The 15,216-nt window shown below is 45.7% G+C and overlaps 1 protein-coding gene across 1 annotated transcript in view; it reads right to left on the reverse strand.

Moving 5' to 3' along the window:
• Window positions 1-14,344, reverse strand: part of MYO15B (myosin XVB) — a 29,298-nt gene extending 14,954 nt beyond the window's left edge. Inside the window, exons 1-16 of the mRNA XM_036755647.1 lie at window positions 14,318-14,344; window positions 9,923-9,980; window positions 9,070-9,200; window positions 8,397-8,492; window positions 7,456-7,691; window positions 7,016-7,194; window positions 6,581-6,653; window positions 4,278-4,439; window positions 4,067-4,170; window positions 3,823-3,899; window positions 3,544-3,628; window positions 2,594-2,719; window positions 2,022-2,125; window positions 1,523-1,711; window positions 1,124-1,205; window positions 670-798 (exon numbers count right to left, since the gene is read on the reverse strand). Coding sequence (XP_036611542.1) covers window positions 670-798; window positions 1,124-1,205; window positions 1,523-1,711; window positions 2,022-2,125; window positions 2,594-2,719; window positions 3,544-3,628; window positions 3,823-3,899; window positions 4,067-4,170; window positions 4,278-4,439; window positions 6,581-6,653; window positions 7,016-7,194; window positions 7,456-7,691; window positions 8,397-8,492; window positions 9,070-9,200; window positions 9,923-9,980; window positions 14,318-14,344 — 1,858 coding nt within the window. The remainder of the gene's footprint in view (window positions 1-669; window positions 799-1,123; window positions 1,206-1,522; window positions 1,712-2,021; window positions 2,126-2,593; window positions 2,720-3,543; window positions 3,629-3,822; window positions 3,900-4,066; window positions 4,171-4,277; window positions 4,440-6,580; window positions 6,654-7,015; window positions 7,195-7,455; window positions 7,692-8,396; window positions 8,493-9,069; window positions 9,201-9,922; window positions 9,981-14,317) is intronic.
• Window positions 14,345-15,216: the final 872 nt, after the last annotated feature.

The raw sequence follows: 15,216 nt of genomic DNA on the forward strand, positions 1-15,216 counted from the left end.
GAATAAACTAAATAGTGAAGCTGTGTTTCTGGAAGTAAAATCATCTACCATTATAGTGAGGGTTTACGGTGACTGTGATCGTCATAGCCAACATATTGTATTTCATTACCTCTGCTTTTTTTTATTATTAATTTCATTTGTTAATAAATTGAATATGAATAACTACTCCTAGGAAAGGAGGCTTCTTCAGCTTATTTAATAAATGGTATTTAATGAACTGGGATGAAGGTTCAAGTCATTTGATTAATTAATGAAAAGAGCACAGTGCCTAGAACATAGTAAGTGCCCAATAAATTCTTGTTGACCAACCAACTGACAAAGGAGTTGCAATTTTATTAATGAAAAAGAACATATCCAGCATACCCCTAGATTTCTCTAAAGCTTGGGATGGTTAAATTAATTATGAGACTAGGTCAAGGGGCAGGCTGAGTGAAGGGTGCCATAGAAGTAAATGGTATCAATCTAGCCCATCTACCTGGCAATGCTGGTATGATAGCACCATAGAATGTCCAAACAAAAGGGGACCTTAGACATCCTCTAGTCTAACTCTTTCATTTTACCAAGGAGAAGAGCGAGGTGCAAAGTTTCACGAGTTAGTCCAATAGCAAGGGCCAGTGCCCAAGATTCCCACTTCCGAAACTAAGGCTCTTTCTACAATACCATCCTCACCCTTGATTTCTTTCTCCTCTTCTTCTTCCTCCTCCTCTTCCTCGTCCTCCTCTTCCTGATCTAACTCCCTCTGGGGGATGCGCACCTTTGCAGGTGGCTTCACCTTCTTCAATCGAATAGGTTCTTGCCCTGCAAGGAAGTTCCAGAGTTGACACTATCCCCGTCTTCTTTGCTTTCTGTCCATCATATGGCTGCCTCCCTCCTTCAACAACCCCCATTACCAACACAACTGCCTCCATTCCTGCTGATGCTGGCCCTAGCCCTTAGTCAAATGAGGGCCCTGTTGCCAAGCTGCCATGCCCCATTGGACAAAGAAATAGGACCTGAGCTTCCTCTGCCCTGGTATGATTGTGCCAGAATGATGGTTTGAAGAAGTTGAGCCATAGTCCCAGCCTTTGATCCCACCCTTCCAAAAAAGAGATTTTCTCCGCCTACGGGACTATAGCCCTTTTACCTATCTTTTGGAAATAATCTCGTTTCTCCTGGAAGGTATTGGGGTGCATCAGTTCCTCCTCAATATCTTCTGGAATCTCTACCTGTTGGGAACAAGATAATGACTACCTCCTTCCCCTTTCCCCTGACCTTTGCTATCCTTTGACTGAACTCTGCCATGCTCATTACCCATTCCACTCCAACTGTGAGCTGGGATATGTCGGCATCTCCTTTCCCCTTCCTTCTTTTCTCTTTCTTGGCTAATTAATGTTTACCCCACTCCAAATGCTAAGACCCTAGAATCCTCTGTTCCCCTTTCTACCCTTGGCCCTGCCACCTGCCTGGTTTTGCTATGCTCCACTTGGGACAAGACCCAACCTATCCCTGCTGGGGACTTTCACTTATTCCCCTGGGCCTGTACCGGTTGTAGGCTCCTTTGGGGCTCTGCCTTGGGTGCAGGTGAGCTTTTGCTGACAACAGCTGTGGACTTCTTGGGTTTGGGAGTGCTTGGAGTGGGCTGGGATGCAGATGTGGACCTGTGGGTCAGGTGCTGGAGCTGGGCCTGCTGCTCCAGGGAAAGAGACATGGCCTGGGCGGTCATTTGCTGAGCCTATGAGAGAGGGAAAGGGAAAAAACAGTGAGAGAGGAAACCCTGCTGGGTATCCACACCTGCATCACAAAACCAAGCAGAACCCTTTCTCCAACAAACCTGTCCCCTGATCCCCACCAGCACAGCATTCATAGAACAAGAAGTGACTTAGAAGTCACCTCTAACACATTCATTATACAGATGAGGGGGAACTGACTCGCCCAGTGTTACAGAGTCAGGATTTGAACCCAGGCCCTTTAACCCTAGGGCCGGTGACGTTGCTGCTATATCATGTACCCTCCCCATACGTCCTGCCCACTCCAGCCCTCACCAAGATCATGGCCTGCTGGTTGATAAAGCTCTGCTGCTGTGCAGCCAGCTGTCTGGTACTGAGCGTGGGTACCACGGGCTGAGGCTGGGATGGCATCATCATGCCTGAGAAGCAAATGGGATGCAGTAATAAAAGGCAAGATGTATACAGTGCTTTAAGATTCTCAAATGACTACATACATCGTCTCATCTGATCCTCCAACAACCCTGGAACACGGATATTATGAGGCTCATTATCCAGACTCTACAGATGAGTTCACTGAGGCATCAGAGACATTAAGTCTCTCACTGAGGGTCACAGAGTCAGCTAATGTCAGAGGTGAGTTTCAAACCCAGAGTTCAACTGGTCCCGGTCCCCCCATTCAAACCACCACTGTGGTTGTCTCCCTGATAAGCATGAGTGATCTGCCAAGCCCATGATCCTCCCTGCTCCTGATGGGAAGCTGTGACACAGCGGCATCCCCTTCCTTCCTCCAATAGGCACACCCATGTTCTAGTCATCATTTTAGAGAAGGAGACAATAGTCCTATGCCCACTCTGCACACTAGGTCTTCCCAGTTCTTTCCACTATACCTGGCATGGCTGGGATCCCACCCATTGAAGGTACGGGTGGCATTGCTGGCACAAGTGGCACAGGTGCTGGCATCATTGCCCCCATGGCAGGTTGGTAGCCTGGCATCTGCATCATCCCTGGGTATGCTGGGCAGGGGGAGGGAAGGAGAGAAGGCATCTTGTTTCTATCCCATGGGTAAGCATTTAGGATGTGTGCCTGCTACAATTTCCCACCCTGTGTCTGGGGAGCAATTTCCTAAATTCTTAGCGCAGGAAGCACAACCCAGGGAATCAGAAGTACAGAGACCCAGGGAAAAGAGGTGCCCAGTCTTGCCCTACAGGAAAAGAGAAGGGGATAAGAGAAGAGGTGGGGTGTGATAGAAGAGAGGGCAGATTGGGGGAAGGGGTAATCAGAATGCACATTGTCTTGGGGTGGGGGGAGGTGAGATGGGGAGAAAATTTGGAACTCAAAATCTTGTAGAAGTGAATGTTAAAAACTAAAACTATATTAATAAAAATAATAATGCAAATAAATAAATAAAAATTAAAAATAAAAAAAGAGGTGTCCAGCCACTCAGGTATTGACTCTCTCCTGGAACTTAATTCCCCTAGCAGCCAAGTGACTTCATACCATGTGTCCAAGACCATGAGCAGACCTTTCCTGCTAACAGGTGGTCATTTGCATGGCATCCACTGGTCCCTGATACTCAAAGTCTCCAAGGAAGACCTCAGAGAAAAGGATCAGACAATCCTGGTAAACACTGATAAAGTGATAAACACTGAGGCAGATCCCAGCTCAGGGTTCAGTGGGGAGCAGGCGTAAGAAAAAGCACCCACAGAGGCAGCCCCCAGTGAATGAGAACGTGTGTCAAGGTGCCAAGGCCTATAATGACTGCCATCACTCCTGCCTTTCCCCTGGCTGTGCCCAAGGAGATTGGTACAAGGATGCCAGGATCAAGTGCCATACTCACTCATGGGGTAGCCTCCTTGCTGAGTCCCAATGCCTCCACCACCTTTCATTCGGCTGTTCAGTGCCCTGGCTTGTTCCAGATCCTGCTGGGACAAAGAGCCAACAGCACATCAGAGACCAGGGCCCTTGGGCAATGGAATGGGACCAGTATAAGGACTGGGGGAAGAGGCAGAAGAGGAAAGGATGGACAGAGGCAACAGAAGGATGGATGGAAGCAGGAAAGAAGAGCTGGGAGAGAACTAAGGAAGCTAGCAAGTCTAGACAGGCATGTAGAACTCACCCTGGACCCTGAGGAGAGCACAGGCTCAAAAAGGTTATCCAGGAAACCATCCAAGCTTCTAGGGCTCTGGGCTTCCTCTGTTGGGAAGAGAGGTAACAGGCATTGTTAAAATTGCTTCCAAGCCCCACACCCCTCAGCCTAGCATGACTTCCCAACTCTCCCCTCCAAATTCATTGCCCTCCATGTCCTGCCTTATTATAACCCCTCTCTTGCTCTGCTTCAGGAAGCCAATTATAGTCCTCACTTGTATAGCTGCTTTGAGGCAGTGTGGGAGCAGCACCTGGAGGTGGCCCTGGAGCCAAGGGAGGAGCCTGGAACCCTGGGGGTAGGGGGATGTCTTCAGAAGTCCTGTAGGAAACAGTGGCCTCATCATAGGTGGAAATAGGAAGGGGAAGTGGATTTACCATACCCATTCTGGGCAAGATGAGTTAGATAGGGCAAGGGGTAGCACTCACACATTGTGGGAGGTGATGGGGTAGCTGCCAGGGGCACTGGGGTCCCGTAAGTCCTCAGTCTGTCCAATCAGATCCAGCACAAAGTCACAGCCGCCCAAATCCTTCCAGGAATCTCCAGAGAGCAGAGATACTGACCAGCCTCGGATAGGCTGCTCTATGCCCCTGTGATAAAGGGTAGGAGCAGGAAAGAAAGGAAGAAAGAGGGGTTAATTAAAGGCTGTAGCAAAACTCTGGTTCAGCTCCCATACACACACACACACACACACACACACACACATGCACGCACACACACAAAACACACCTGAGAACTAGTGTCTATAAGAGTTCATTAAGATCAATAATAGCTAACTTTTGTATAGCACTTTAAAGTTTACATCACCTTGTTTTATCCTCAAACCAACCCCGGGATGTTGGTGCTACTGTTACCTCAATTTTATGAGGCTGAGAGAGGTCACATGACTTGCCCAGGATCAAAGAACCGCTAAGAATCGGAAGCAGGATTTAAAATCAGGTCCTCCCGACTCCAGGTTTATCACTCTATGTACTTACTGCACCACCTGGCTACCTCTAAGATTCCCCAAGAATTCTCATATGAGAATGACTAGCACATATTTGGTAAACAAATATCCTTCCACTACTACTACCAGATTTTTCTTAATAAGTAATGAATATTATCCCACAAGAATAATTCTGCTGTTTGTATTTGTCTAAACTTTCTCCCCCCCCCTTTTTTTTTTTACTTTCTGCCCTTTCTAATCAATCCTCCAGACAGCCGCCAAAGTGATATTTCTAAAGCATACATCAGACCATGCCATTCCTCCACTCAACAAACTGAAGTGGATACTAGGCCTATGCCCAAAGAGACCAAAGAAAGAGGGGAAGGACACATATGGACACGAGTATTTATAGTCACTCTTTTTGTGGTGACAAAGAACTGACAGCCAAGAGGATGCTCATCAAATGGGAAAATGGATGAACAAATTAGTTTATTTGACTGTAATGAAATCCTCTCGTGCTATAAAAATTGATGAATGGGACAGTTTTAGAGAATCTTGGGAAGATGTATATGAACTGATACAGCATGAAGTGAGCAGAACCAGGAGAACAAATTACACAATAACAACGATATTGTAAAGCCAAATAACTTTGAAGCACTTAAGAACTCTGATCAATGCTATGCCCAACCAGGACCCATGATGCAGCATATTTTATGTATATATTCATATATTTATGTGTTGAGTGTCTTGCCTTGGGTCACAGAGCTGCTAAGCGTCTGAAGCCGGATTCACACTCTCTCTATCAACTATGCCAAACTACCTCCTATAACATGTAAGTTATTTGAGGGTGAGGATTATTTTTGTTTTTGTATATCCTTAGAGCCTAGCGCAGTGCCTGGCATGTAAAAGGACTTAATAAATACTTTTACATTAATTTAAAAATTTTTTTTATTAAAAAATTTTAATTTTTTAGTTGCTTTAAATTTTAAAATTTTAATTAAAAATTTAAACTTAAAAGTATTTAAAATATTAATTGTTTTTAATTATTTTTTAATTGTTTAAACTTATTTCTTAATTTAATTTTATTATCAGTTTTAGATTATCTCCCCCACTCCTCTCCTTCTCATTGAGAAGGCAAGAAATACAAAACCTTTAATAAATACTTGTTAATTGATAGGATGACTGCTAACCATTTACACACACTAAGACTCACAAAAGAAATAACTCATATTTGGGGATTTGTTTTCTTTGACTATGCATATTTGTTATAAGAGTTTTGTTTTGTTTTGTTTTAGTATGAGAGGTGGGAGGGAGAGAAAATAAATACTTATTAATTTAAAAAATAATTTGCATTTATGCAACACTTTAAGTTTTACAAAACACCTAGCTTACTTCATTTCATGTATGTACATACACACATGAGACAGTTTTACACAAACCCATACAATTTACACATGCTCAGTCATACACACACAACAATAACTCTCCTCTATCTTGAAGTTTACAGACCACCTAAGATATCTTACTTCGTACACACACAGATATACATTTTAGACACTTTCCCTTATACATATGCACATGGAATCACTGACATACGTGCTGTGGGGAGTGAACCTTGTCACCTTTTATCCATAGCCTTGTCTAGTGAGACCAGTTTAAAGATTCACTCCCAAGACAGCAGGTGGCCTGGAAAGGAAAAAGCTTTCGAGAAGTGGAGGAGGAAGAGGAAGAGAGAAATTCAGAGTAGCCCCAACACCCTTGCCTAACCCATCCCCTCCCTATGCCAGGCTCCCTAGGCATTCTTACCTGGTCTGTAGGATCCACCCAGCAAACTCTTCACCTGTGGTCCAGGATTTGACTTCTGCTGAGTAGCACTCTTCTGCACGAATGGAACAGCTCAGGCGTTAGAAGGTTGGGGGAGATGGAGTGAAGGAGGGGCATTACCCATGTGAGGGAGGTCAACTGTCACCATGGTGATTGCTATGCGGGTGATGAATAAGGATCACTAAGGGGAATCGGGGTGATCAAGGGGAGACTAGGGATATCGGGGACAAATACATTGTAAAATCAAAGGCCAGGAAGGACGGAAGAGGACCCATAGGGAATGAGTACAATTAAGGTCTAGGAGGGGGATGGGATAGGGAAGGTATTGGGAGGGAGGTCCTGGGAAAGGAGGGTTTCACTCCGGAAGTAACTTTGGGGGAGAGGAGCTGAGGAAGGAGGATGATTAGTCCCATTTACCACTGAAGGTGAAGACATCCAGGGTCATACGTCCACACCGCCAGCCTGAAATCCACTCCAGCTGGGTAGGTGGGTAGGCACGAACAGTGTTGACTGCTGGCTGGGACTGTTGCAACGCCCCCAAGAGTTTGTGCTGGCACACAGCTGCAACACCATTTGGAGCATGGTCAGACACAAACCTACAGGGAGAGGAAAGAGCTTGGGATGGGAGACACTGGCCCCTGGGTTGGCTTGTGTAGAAATGACTCCAGATACAGCAGGAAGGAGTCATGCTCTGGAAGCCAAGTCCTTTCTGGGCCTTGTTCCCTTACATAGCCGCTCCCCTTATCTCTGCTCTGCTCCCCATATCCTATAAGCCCCTATTCTCTCTTCTCCCCATGTCCCTTGGTGCCCTGTGTCCCCTGTCTAACCTTTCAAAGGCCACCTCAATTCCAACCTACTTGAGCAATGGCTTCTGAAGGGTCAATGTTGGGGTGAAGGCACTGAGCAGAATAGCCATGAGTGCCCAGCCTCGATGACTCTGCTGTTGGTCTGGGTTGTGCCACAGCTGGGTCACAAGTTGACAAAAGATCTCATTCCTCAGGGCGGGGTGGCGCTGCCCCTGTTGGGCCAAATATGTGCCCATGGTCTGTTCCTCCCAGGACTGAAGCGATAGGTCACCCAGGAGCCGTAACATCTATTGACACAAAGGGGTTGAGAGACGAGAGTGAAAGTTGGCATCAGGATGGGGATAAAGTGCTAGGCATAGAATCGGGAAGACCTGAGTTCAAATCCCACCTCAGGTATGTTCTAGCTGGGTGATCTTGGGCAAGTCACTTAACCTCTGTTTGCCTCAGTTTTCTCATCTATAAGATGGGGATAATAATAGCACCTACCTCACAGGGCTGTTGTGAGGATCAAATGAGACAGTATTTGTAAGAGCGCTTAGCGTAGTGCCCGGCACAAAGTAAGTGCTATGAAAATACTGGGTATTTATTATTGCTGTTGCTGTTATGACTATTAGATGAGAGAATAGAGTCAGAGATGGAACTCAGAAGATTTAGTGAGGTGCGTTGGAAAAGCAACGGGTTTGTAAGATGAAGGACCTCCTCGGTCCCAATCCTGGCTCTGTCACGTGCATGACCTCAGACAATTCCTAGAACTCATTAGGCCTCCATTCACTTAACTGTAAAATGAGCATGTTGGACAAAGTGACTTGTAAAGTTCTTTCCAGTTCTGGATAGATGATCCTGTGAAGAGGGAACTGGGAAGGCCTTAGGTACTCAGAGGACAAGCACTGAGGATGAGGGTGGGCTCTTGGCCATCCCTTCCACTCCATCCTGGCTTCTGGACCCAGTGGCGCTTAGACCCTCTTCCCTCCCAGCCACCATCACTCAAATACCACTTTGTTGACATCCAGGGCGTGCTGAGGGCTTATCCCATCCAGGTGAGTCAGAGGTGATGTCAGGGGCTGTCCTGGAGTGGGCAGGGTTGGCTTCTGAAAAGGAGGATGCATTAGTAGTTAGGTATGTTGGGTGCTGAAGTGAAAACAATCTGAGGTGGCTGCCCAGACAGGGAGAATCACTGGGAAGGAATCATGCCAGAGAAAAATGGGGGTGACCTAAACATGGGAAAAGGGTTTATAATTCAATTCGATGGCATGTGCCCATGGCAGTGTGTTAGACACTGGAGATACACAGATAAAAACCGATGTAGCTCCTGCCCTCAAGGAGCTTATAGTCCTCTGAGGGAACATGAACACAGGTAAATTAATACAAAGTAAATAAAAAGTAATTTTGGGGGAGGGGGATTGGGAGGAAAGCATAATAATTGAGGGGGACCAGGGTTGGCTCTGGAACTGAGTTTTGAAGGGAGCTGGGGATTCCAGAACGCAGAGGTGAGGAGAGAGAGTTTTGGCAAGCACGGGAGACATCCAGGAGAGAGGTGGAGATAGGAGATATAACAACGTCATGTTGGGAGAACAGCAAATAAGCCAGCAGTTGGAATGTACGGAATATGATGAAACCAGTGGAGGTAAGTGGGCAGGGAAGAGACCAGAAGACAGCAAGCAGTACCTGAAAGTTTTCAGAGATGAATCTGGAAAAGGGGAATCTATCAATGTCAGGAGGGAGAGCCAGTTGTTCCTGGGCTGTGACCTCTGGGGGCAGGGCTTCTGTGATGCTTTTGGCTATGACGTGCTGACGACCTAGGAACATCCCAGAACTGTGAGGCCAGACACAGGGGGCTCCTGACATCTCCCCACTTCTCCTTCCTGCTTTTGCCTATTCCTAGGATCCTTCTGTAGCCCCTCACCACTGGTGCAAAGTCATTAATTACAATGAAACATCATTGCAATGACAGCTGGGGTGGGGGCAGGACCACTCAAGGTGGGAGAGGGACTTGAGGGAGGGGGACGGAAAGGCACAGGGCAGGTGAGAGCAGCAACATGTGGACAAAGCAGACCCCAAATGCTGCATAGGCATTACCTCAGACAGGGTAACAGGGGTGAGGAACCTATGACCCTGAGGCCATATGTGGCCTTCTAGGTCCTTGGGTGTGCCCTTTTGACTGAGTCCAAGTTTTACAGGACAAATCCTTTTATTAAGGGGATTTGTTCTGTGAACTTTGGAGTCAGTCAGTTAAAGGGCCACACTTGAGGACCCAGAGGGCCTCATGTGGCCTTGAGGCCGAAGGTTCCCTCCCCTTTTAAAAAAGTATTTTTAAAGTTTTATTAATGCCTTGCTTTTTATGTCATAGCTATAGTTGTTCCCCTTCCCCAACCCTGTCAGTGTGCTTTCCCTTCTAACAAAGAAAAAAATGAAACAAAACCAACCAGTAAAGTGACTTAGTTGACAATGTATACAATAGTCAATACCCAGGAGTCTCCCAACTCTCCAATGAAAGAAGGAAAGCATATTCAGGGCTTACCTTCAGCCGTCTTCAGCAGAGCAGACAGCTCAGCCGGGATCTCCAGTCTCTCCAGCTCCTGACAAAAAGGTGGGGAGCAATTTACCCAAGCACTAGGAAAGGAAAGGCTGGAGAAGGAGGCAAGCCCTACTCTCTTGCTGCCTGGTGTCAACTGTTGACTGCCCTTCAAAGTGTAGGAGAGGGATTAACAGGAACACAAAAATTATAGTAATCCTTACAAGCAGAGCCCTATCTGATGTGCCCACTTAGAAACTCTGGCAGAAAAGAAGCAGATGGGATACCGAAAGGATCAAAAGGGTGTAATACTCTAGACTAGGGTTTCATCCATTTGGGCCCTCAGCACTGCCCCTACCCCTAGCTGAGTACATCTCGAGAGGCAGAACCCACTAGACGGGCTTCTCATCATAACGCTGTTGAGAAGGCAGTGCCTACCTGGACTACTTCCCCACTTCCATTGACTCTTTGCCACATACCATTCTTGAACTGGCTGCCCTTGTCTCTTCACCTGGTGATTGGTTTTTGTGCCAGCTTGGCCAGGACCTGAGCTGTGGGGAGAAGTAAGGATATGTGGATAGGGTGGGAGGAGTGCTAGAGAATCCACCAAAGGCCTTGTTAGATACTTGAGGATGTTTCAGTGGCCCAGAAAGTACCCGATGGTGCCAGCCTTGGTTCCTTCAAGTCAAGTCATTTATTTTCTGTTCCTGATCTCAGGAAGTCCCCGAAGCCAGGAGAGAAACAAGAATGACTAAAACCATAGCAAGGGGCGACCCTACTCATTTGGTCACAGTGCCCCTCATCCCAAAAGTCCTTACCTGTCTCCAGCTCTGTATGTGTTGTGTCTCAGCACCAGAGAGAGGGAAGAAAAATCAGTAGGGGACAAAGTCTAACTAGGGAGGGGCATTGGGAGGGGGGGGTAATAACCAGGGCACTGGACTTTGAGATGCTTTATGGCACTTAAGGTGGTGTCACCAGGTAAGAGAATAGGAATGGGAGTGGGAGGAGTTAAGGGCTAGATGTGTTAACAGGGAGGGAGTGAAGGGGGTGCATCAATATACCAGTGGGATCTAGGAAAACCAAGTTTGTGGGGAAATCTAGGCATAGGAGTGAGAATTAGCTGTGCCCTGGGAGGAGTGATTCCCAAGGAACACAACAGAAAGATCTGGGCTTGTGAACACACCTACCATCTACCTCTATTCTTTCTAGGCCTGGCTTATCTTGTGCCACCTCCCCTGATCCGCCCTCCCTTCTGTCAGCCCCATTCCCCTTTACTTAATCTCCTCCCCTCCTACTTCCCTGTCCGGTTAAGATAGATTTCTAAATTTAACTGATTGTGCGTATTATTTTTTATTATTATTCATTCTTTGGGCCAATACTGATGAAAGTAAGATTCAAGCAATGCCCATTACCTACCCTCCCATCTTTCCATCTACTGCAATAGGTTTTTTTGTGCCTTTTCATGTGAAATAATTTACCCTGTACTATTTCTCCCTTTCTTCTGCACCCAGTGTACTCCTCTTTCTCATCCCTTAGTTATTTTTTATGTCATTCCCTCAAATTCACCTTACACCCATTCCCACTGTCTATGTATAGTCCTTCTAACTGTACTATTAGTGGTACAATTTTTAAGAATTACAAGTGTCATCTTCCCATGTCAGGATGTAAACAGTTCAGCTCCATTGAATCCTTTATGTTTTCTTTTTCCATTTTACCTTTTTAGGCTTCTTTTGAGTCTTGATATTGGAGATCAAATTTTTTGTTCAATTCTAGTCTTCTCCTTATGAAAGTTTGAAATCCTTCCATTTCATCAAATGACCATTTTTTCCCCTTGAAGTATTATGCTTAATTTTGCAGGGTAGGTGATTCTTGGTTGTAATCCAAGCTCTTTTGCCTTCCAGAATATCATTATTCTATGATCTTCGATCCTTTAGTGTTGCAGCGGCTAAGTCCTGTGTAATCTTAATTGTGGCTCCCTGGTATCTGAACTGTTTCTTTCTGGCCACTTGGGGTACTTCTTCCTTGATCTGATAGTTCTGTAATTTGGCTTTAATGCTCCTTGGAGTTTTTATTTTGGGATCTCTTTTGTGAGATGATTGGTGGATTCTTTCAATGTCTATTCTGCCTTCTAATTCCAGGATATCAGCGCAGTTTTCCTTGATAATTTTTTGAAAGATGCTGCCCAGGTCCTCCTTTCGATTATGGCTTTCGGGTAGTCCAATGATTCTGATTTTCTCTCTCCTGGATCTGTTTTCCAGGTCAGTTGTTTTTCCAATGGGGTATTTTACATTTTCTTCTATTTTTTCATTCTTCTGAATTTGTTTGATGTCCCAAATAGTCTTTAGCTTCCACTTGCCTAATTCTGACTTTTAAATTGTTTTCCTCAGTTAACTTTTGTGCTTTCTTTTCCATTTAGCCAATTGTACTCTTTAAGGAATTGTTTTCTTTGGTAGGTTTTTGTATCTCCTTTTCCATTTGGCCAGTTCTACTTTTTAAGCAGTCGTTTTCTTTTTCCAAGCTATTGACTCTTTTTTCATAATTCTCTTGCATCACTCTCATTTTCCCCTCATTTTTTCTTCTACCTCTCTTATATGATTTTGAAGCTCCTTTTTGAGCTCGTCCATGAGTTCTTTCTGTGCTTGAGGCCACTTCCCATTTTTCTTTGGGGTTTTGACCATAAGTGTTTTGACATTGTCGTCCTCTTCTGAGTTTGTGTCTTAATCTTCCCTGTCACCATAATAACTTTCTTCTTTTTTGGGGGGAGGGGGAGGGAAGGCAGGGCAATTAGGGCTAAGTCACTTGCCCAAGGTCACACAGCTAGTAAGTGTGTCAAGTGTCCGAGGCCAGATTTGAACTCAGGTCCTCCTGACTTCAGGGCTGGTGACCATACTAACTTTCTATGGTCAGATTCTTTTTTTGGTTTTTTTTTTTGCTCATCTTTTTTGGTCTTTTTCCTTTTTTTTAAATCTGAACTCTTCTCCCCAGTGTGTAAGGGGCACTCTCTCAGGCTTCTTGTGCCAGGGGCTACAGGCCCTGGCTGCTTACCTAGTGCTTCACCGATGTTGCCTCGAGGCTCATGGAAGGGGGAAACCCTCAGTGTCTGGTGCTGTGCTGAGGGGGTGGGGGGAGGGTGGCTGGAGCTGCTGGAGACAAAAGGTGTCTGACAACTTCCCTGGTGCTGAGCTAGGGTCCTAGTGCTGGTGTCTGGCATGTGCTAAGGCTGGTGGGGTATTTCCCCAGGGCTACAATGAAGCAAATGGATGTCTGGCCTCTAGAGATTGCCTATTTGCCTGGCTGTCGTTCTTAGAGATGGAGTCTGTCCATCCCCCTGGCTGTGCTGAGGCGTGTGGGGGTCCTGGTGTTGGGGTTTGCCTGCTCCACGGCACTGGGACTGAGGCTCAGGCTGGTTTGCTGAGGTGGGGCTTGCTGCCGGCTTACTGGGACACTTCCTGTCCTGAACCAAGGTACCCTTTTGCCTGAGTGAGGCAGATCTTTCTTGGCAATCTTCCAAGTTTCTTGGGCTAAAAGATTGTTTCACCCTATCTTCTTGCTGGTTCTGTTGTTCTAAGCTTTGTTTCAGGGTGCTATTTTATGGTTGTTTGGAGGTGAATATGAAAGAGTTACATTTGATGAGGTTAGGGAACCATGTTTTTAGGGGTGCTCGAAACACCAAAATACTAACACACCAGGTCCTGCTCCAATGAATTTTACTCAAGCCTTCTCAGCCAAAGAAAAACAAAGTTTATTACAGATTTGCCATAATGGGTAGTCCTAAGAAATCTCACCATTTGTGATGCTTGTTTTCACAATCGGACCAGACTCAATCTGCTGAGCTAGATTGAATCTGAGCACCTTCATGGAGGCAAGATGAAACTTATATACAGAAAGATTGTGGGAGGGATCTAGGGTGGTCCTGGGGTGATGGGAGGAGGGGTTTAGGGAGGGTCTTGAGGAGGAGTCTAAGGAAGAGATTGATGAGATTGGGGTGAAGTCAGACTTCAGGAACCAAGAAAATGGAATCAAGGGTGGGAAGGAGCTGAAAGTTACCTGGAGATAACAGACAATGTAGGACTAGGCTATTTTTAAGGGTAACAGATTTGGGCATAGACATTGAGAGGCTCAAGGATGGAAACTAGCCAGACAATGGAGGGCTAGGCTAGGTTAAGAGTAACCTAGGGATTTGGGCCTAGTGATAATGAAAGGCTTATGGCCTCAGGCAAAAGCCTTGTCAAGTGGGAAGATTCAAGGAGAATTCAAGGGGGCTCCCAGATCCTGTACCCCATCACAATGATTTACTGCTTACCCCACCATCTTGGCTCCAAGGTACCCCGTTTTGGGAAAGATGTGAGGAGGGGGCAGATAGGGTAGGCTAGACAGGAAATCAGTCTCTTAATGGCTCACATACTCTGGGTCCTGTGCAGGGCTCATGGGCACTGACAAAGTCTTTACCAATATGAATAGGTGAGATCTCTTGACCTCTGGTATGGATCTCTCTTATTAGGGGATCGTTGATTCAGAGCTGGAAGAGACCTCAGAGGCCATCGAGTCCAGTCCCCTTATTATAGAGATGAGGAACTAAGGCCCAGAGAGGTTCAGTGACCTAATCACTTGTTTCAAACTCTCCCCATGACCCCATCTCAAATCCTATTACCTGACACCTCTACAGCTATCATAACAGAGGTATGGCACCTGGCAACATCGTGCCTAGCTGCCTCAGAGATGCTTTTCACCAGAGATAATGCTTCCTAGAGGAAAAGAGTCAGTCACCTTCTCTTTATAATCACTGTGCCCTGTCCCTCACCTCTAGAAAACAGGAGAATCTGAGTTAAAATCTGGCCTTAGACATTTACTAGCTGTGTGACCCTGGGCAAGTCTCTTAACCCCAGTTGCCTCCGGAAAAATAAATAAATAATTTGTTTATTTAAAAAAAAAAACTTCTGGCTATGAACTGATTCAACCATTCCATAGAACAATTTGGAACTATGCCCGAAGGGCTGTAAAACCATGCATACCCTTTGACCTAGAAATACCGCTGCTAGGTCTGTATCCCAAAATAGATTTTTTTTTAAAAAAAAAGGAAAACGACCTGTATGTACAAAAATATAGCAGCTGTTTTCTGGTGGCAAAGAACTGGAAATTGAAGGGATGCCCATCGATTAGGAAATGGCTGAACAAATTGAGCTATGTGATTATGATGGCATACTATTGTGCTATAAGAAATAATGAGCAGATTGCTCTCAGAAAAACCTGCAAAGACTTACATAAACTGATGCAAAGTGAAATGTACTGTATACAGAGTA

The sequence above is a fragment of the Trichosurus vulpecula genome, chromosome 4 (assembly GCF_011100635.1).
Source record: "Trichosurus vulpecula isolate mTriVul1 chromosome 4, mTriVul1.pri, whole genome shotgun sequence".
In the NCBI taxonomy this organism is placed as follows: Eukaryota; Metazoa; Chordata; class Mammalia; order Diprotodontia; family Phalangeridae; genus Trichosurus; species Trichosurus vulpecula.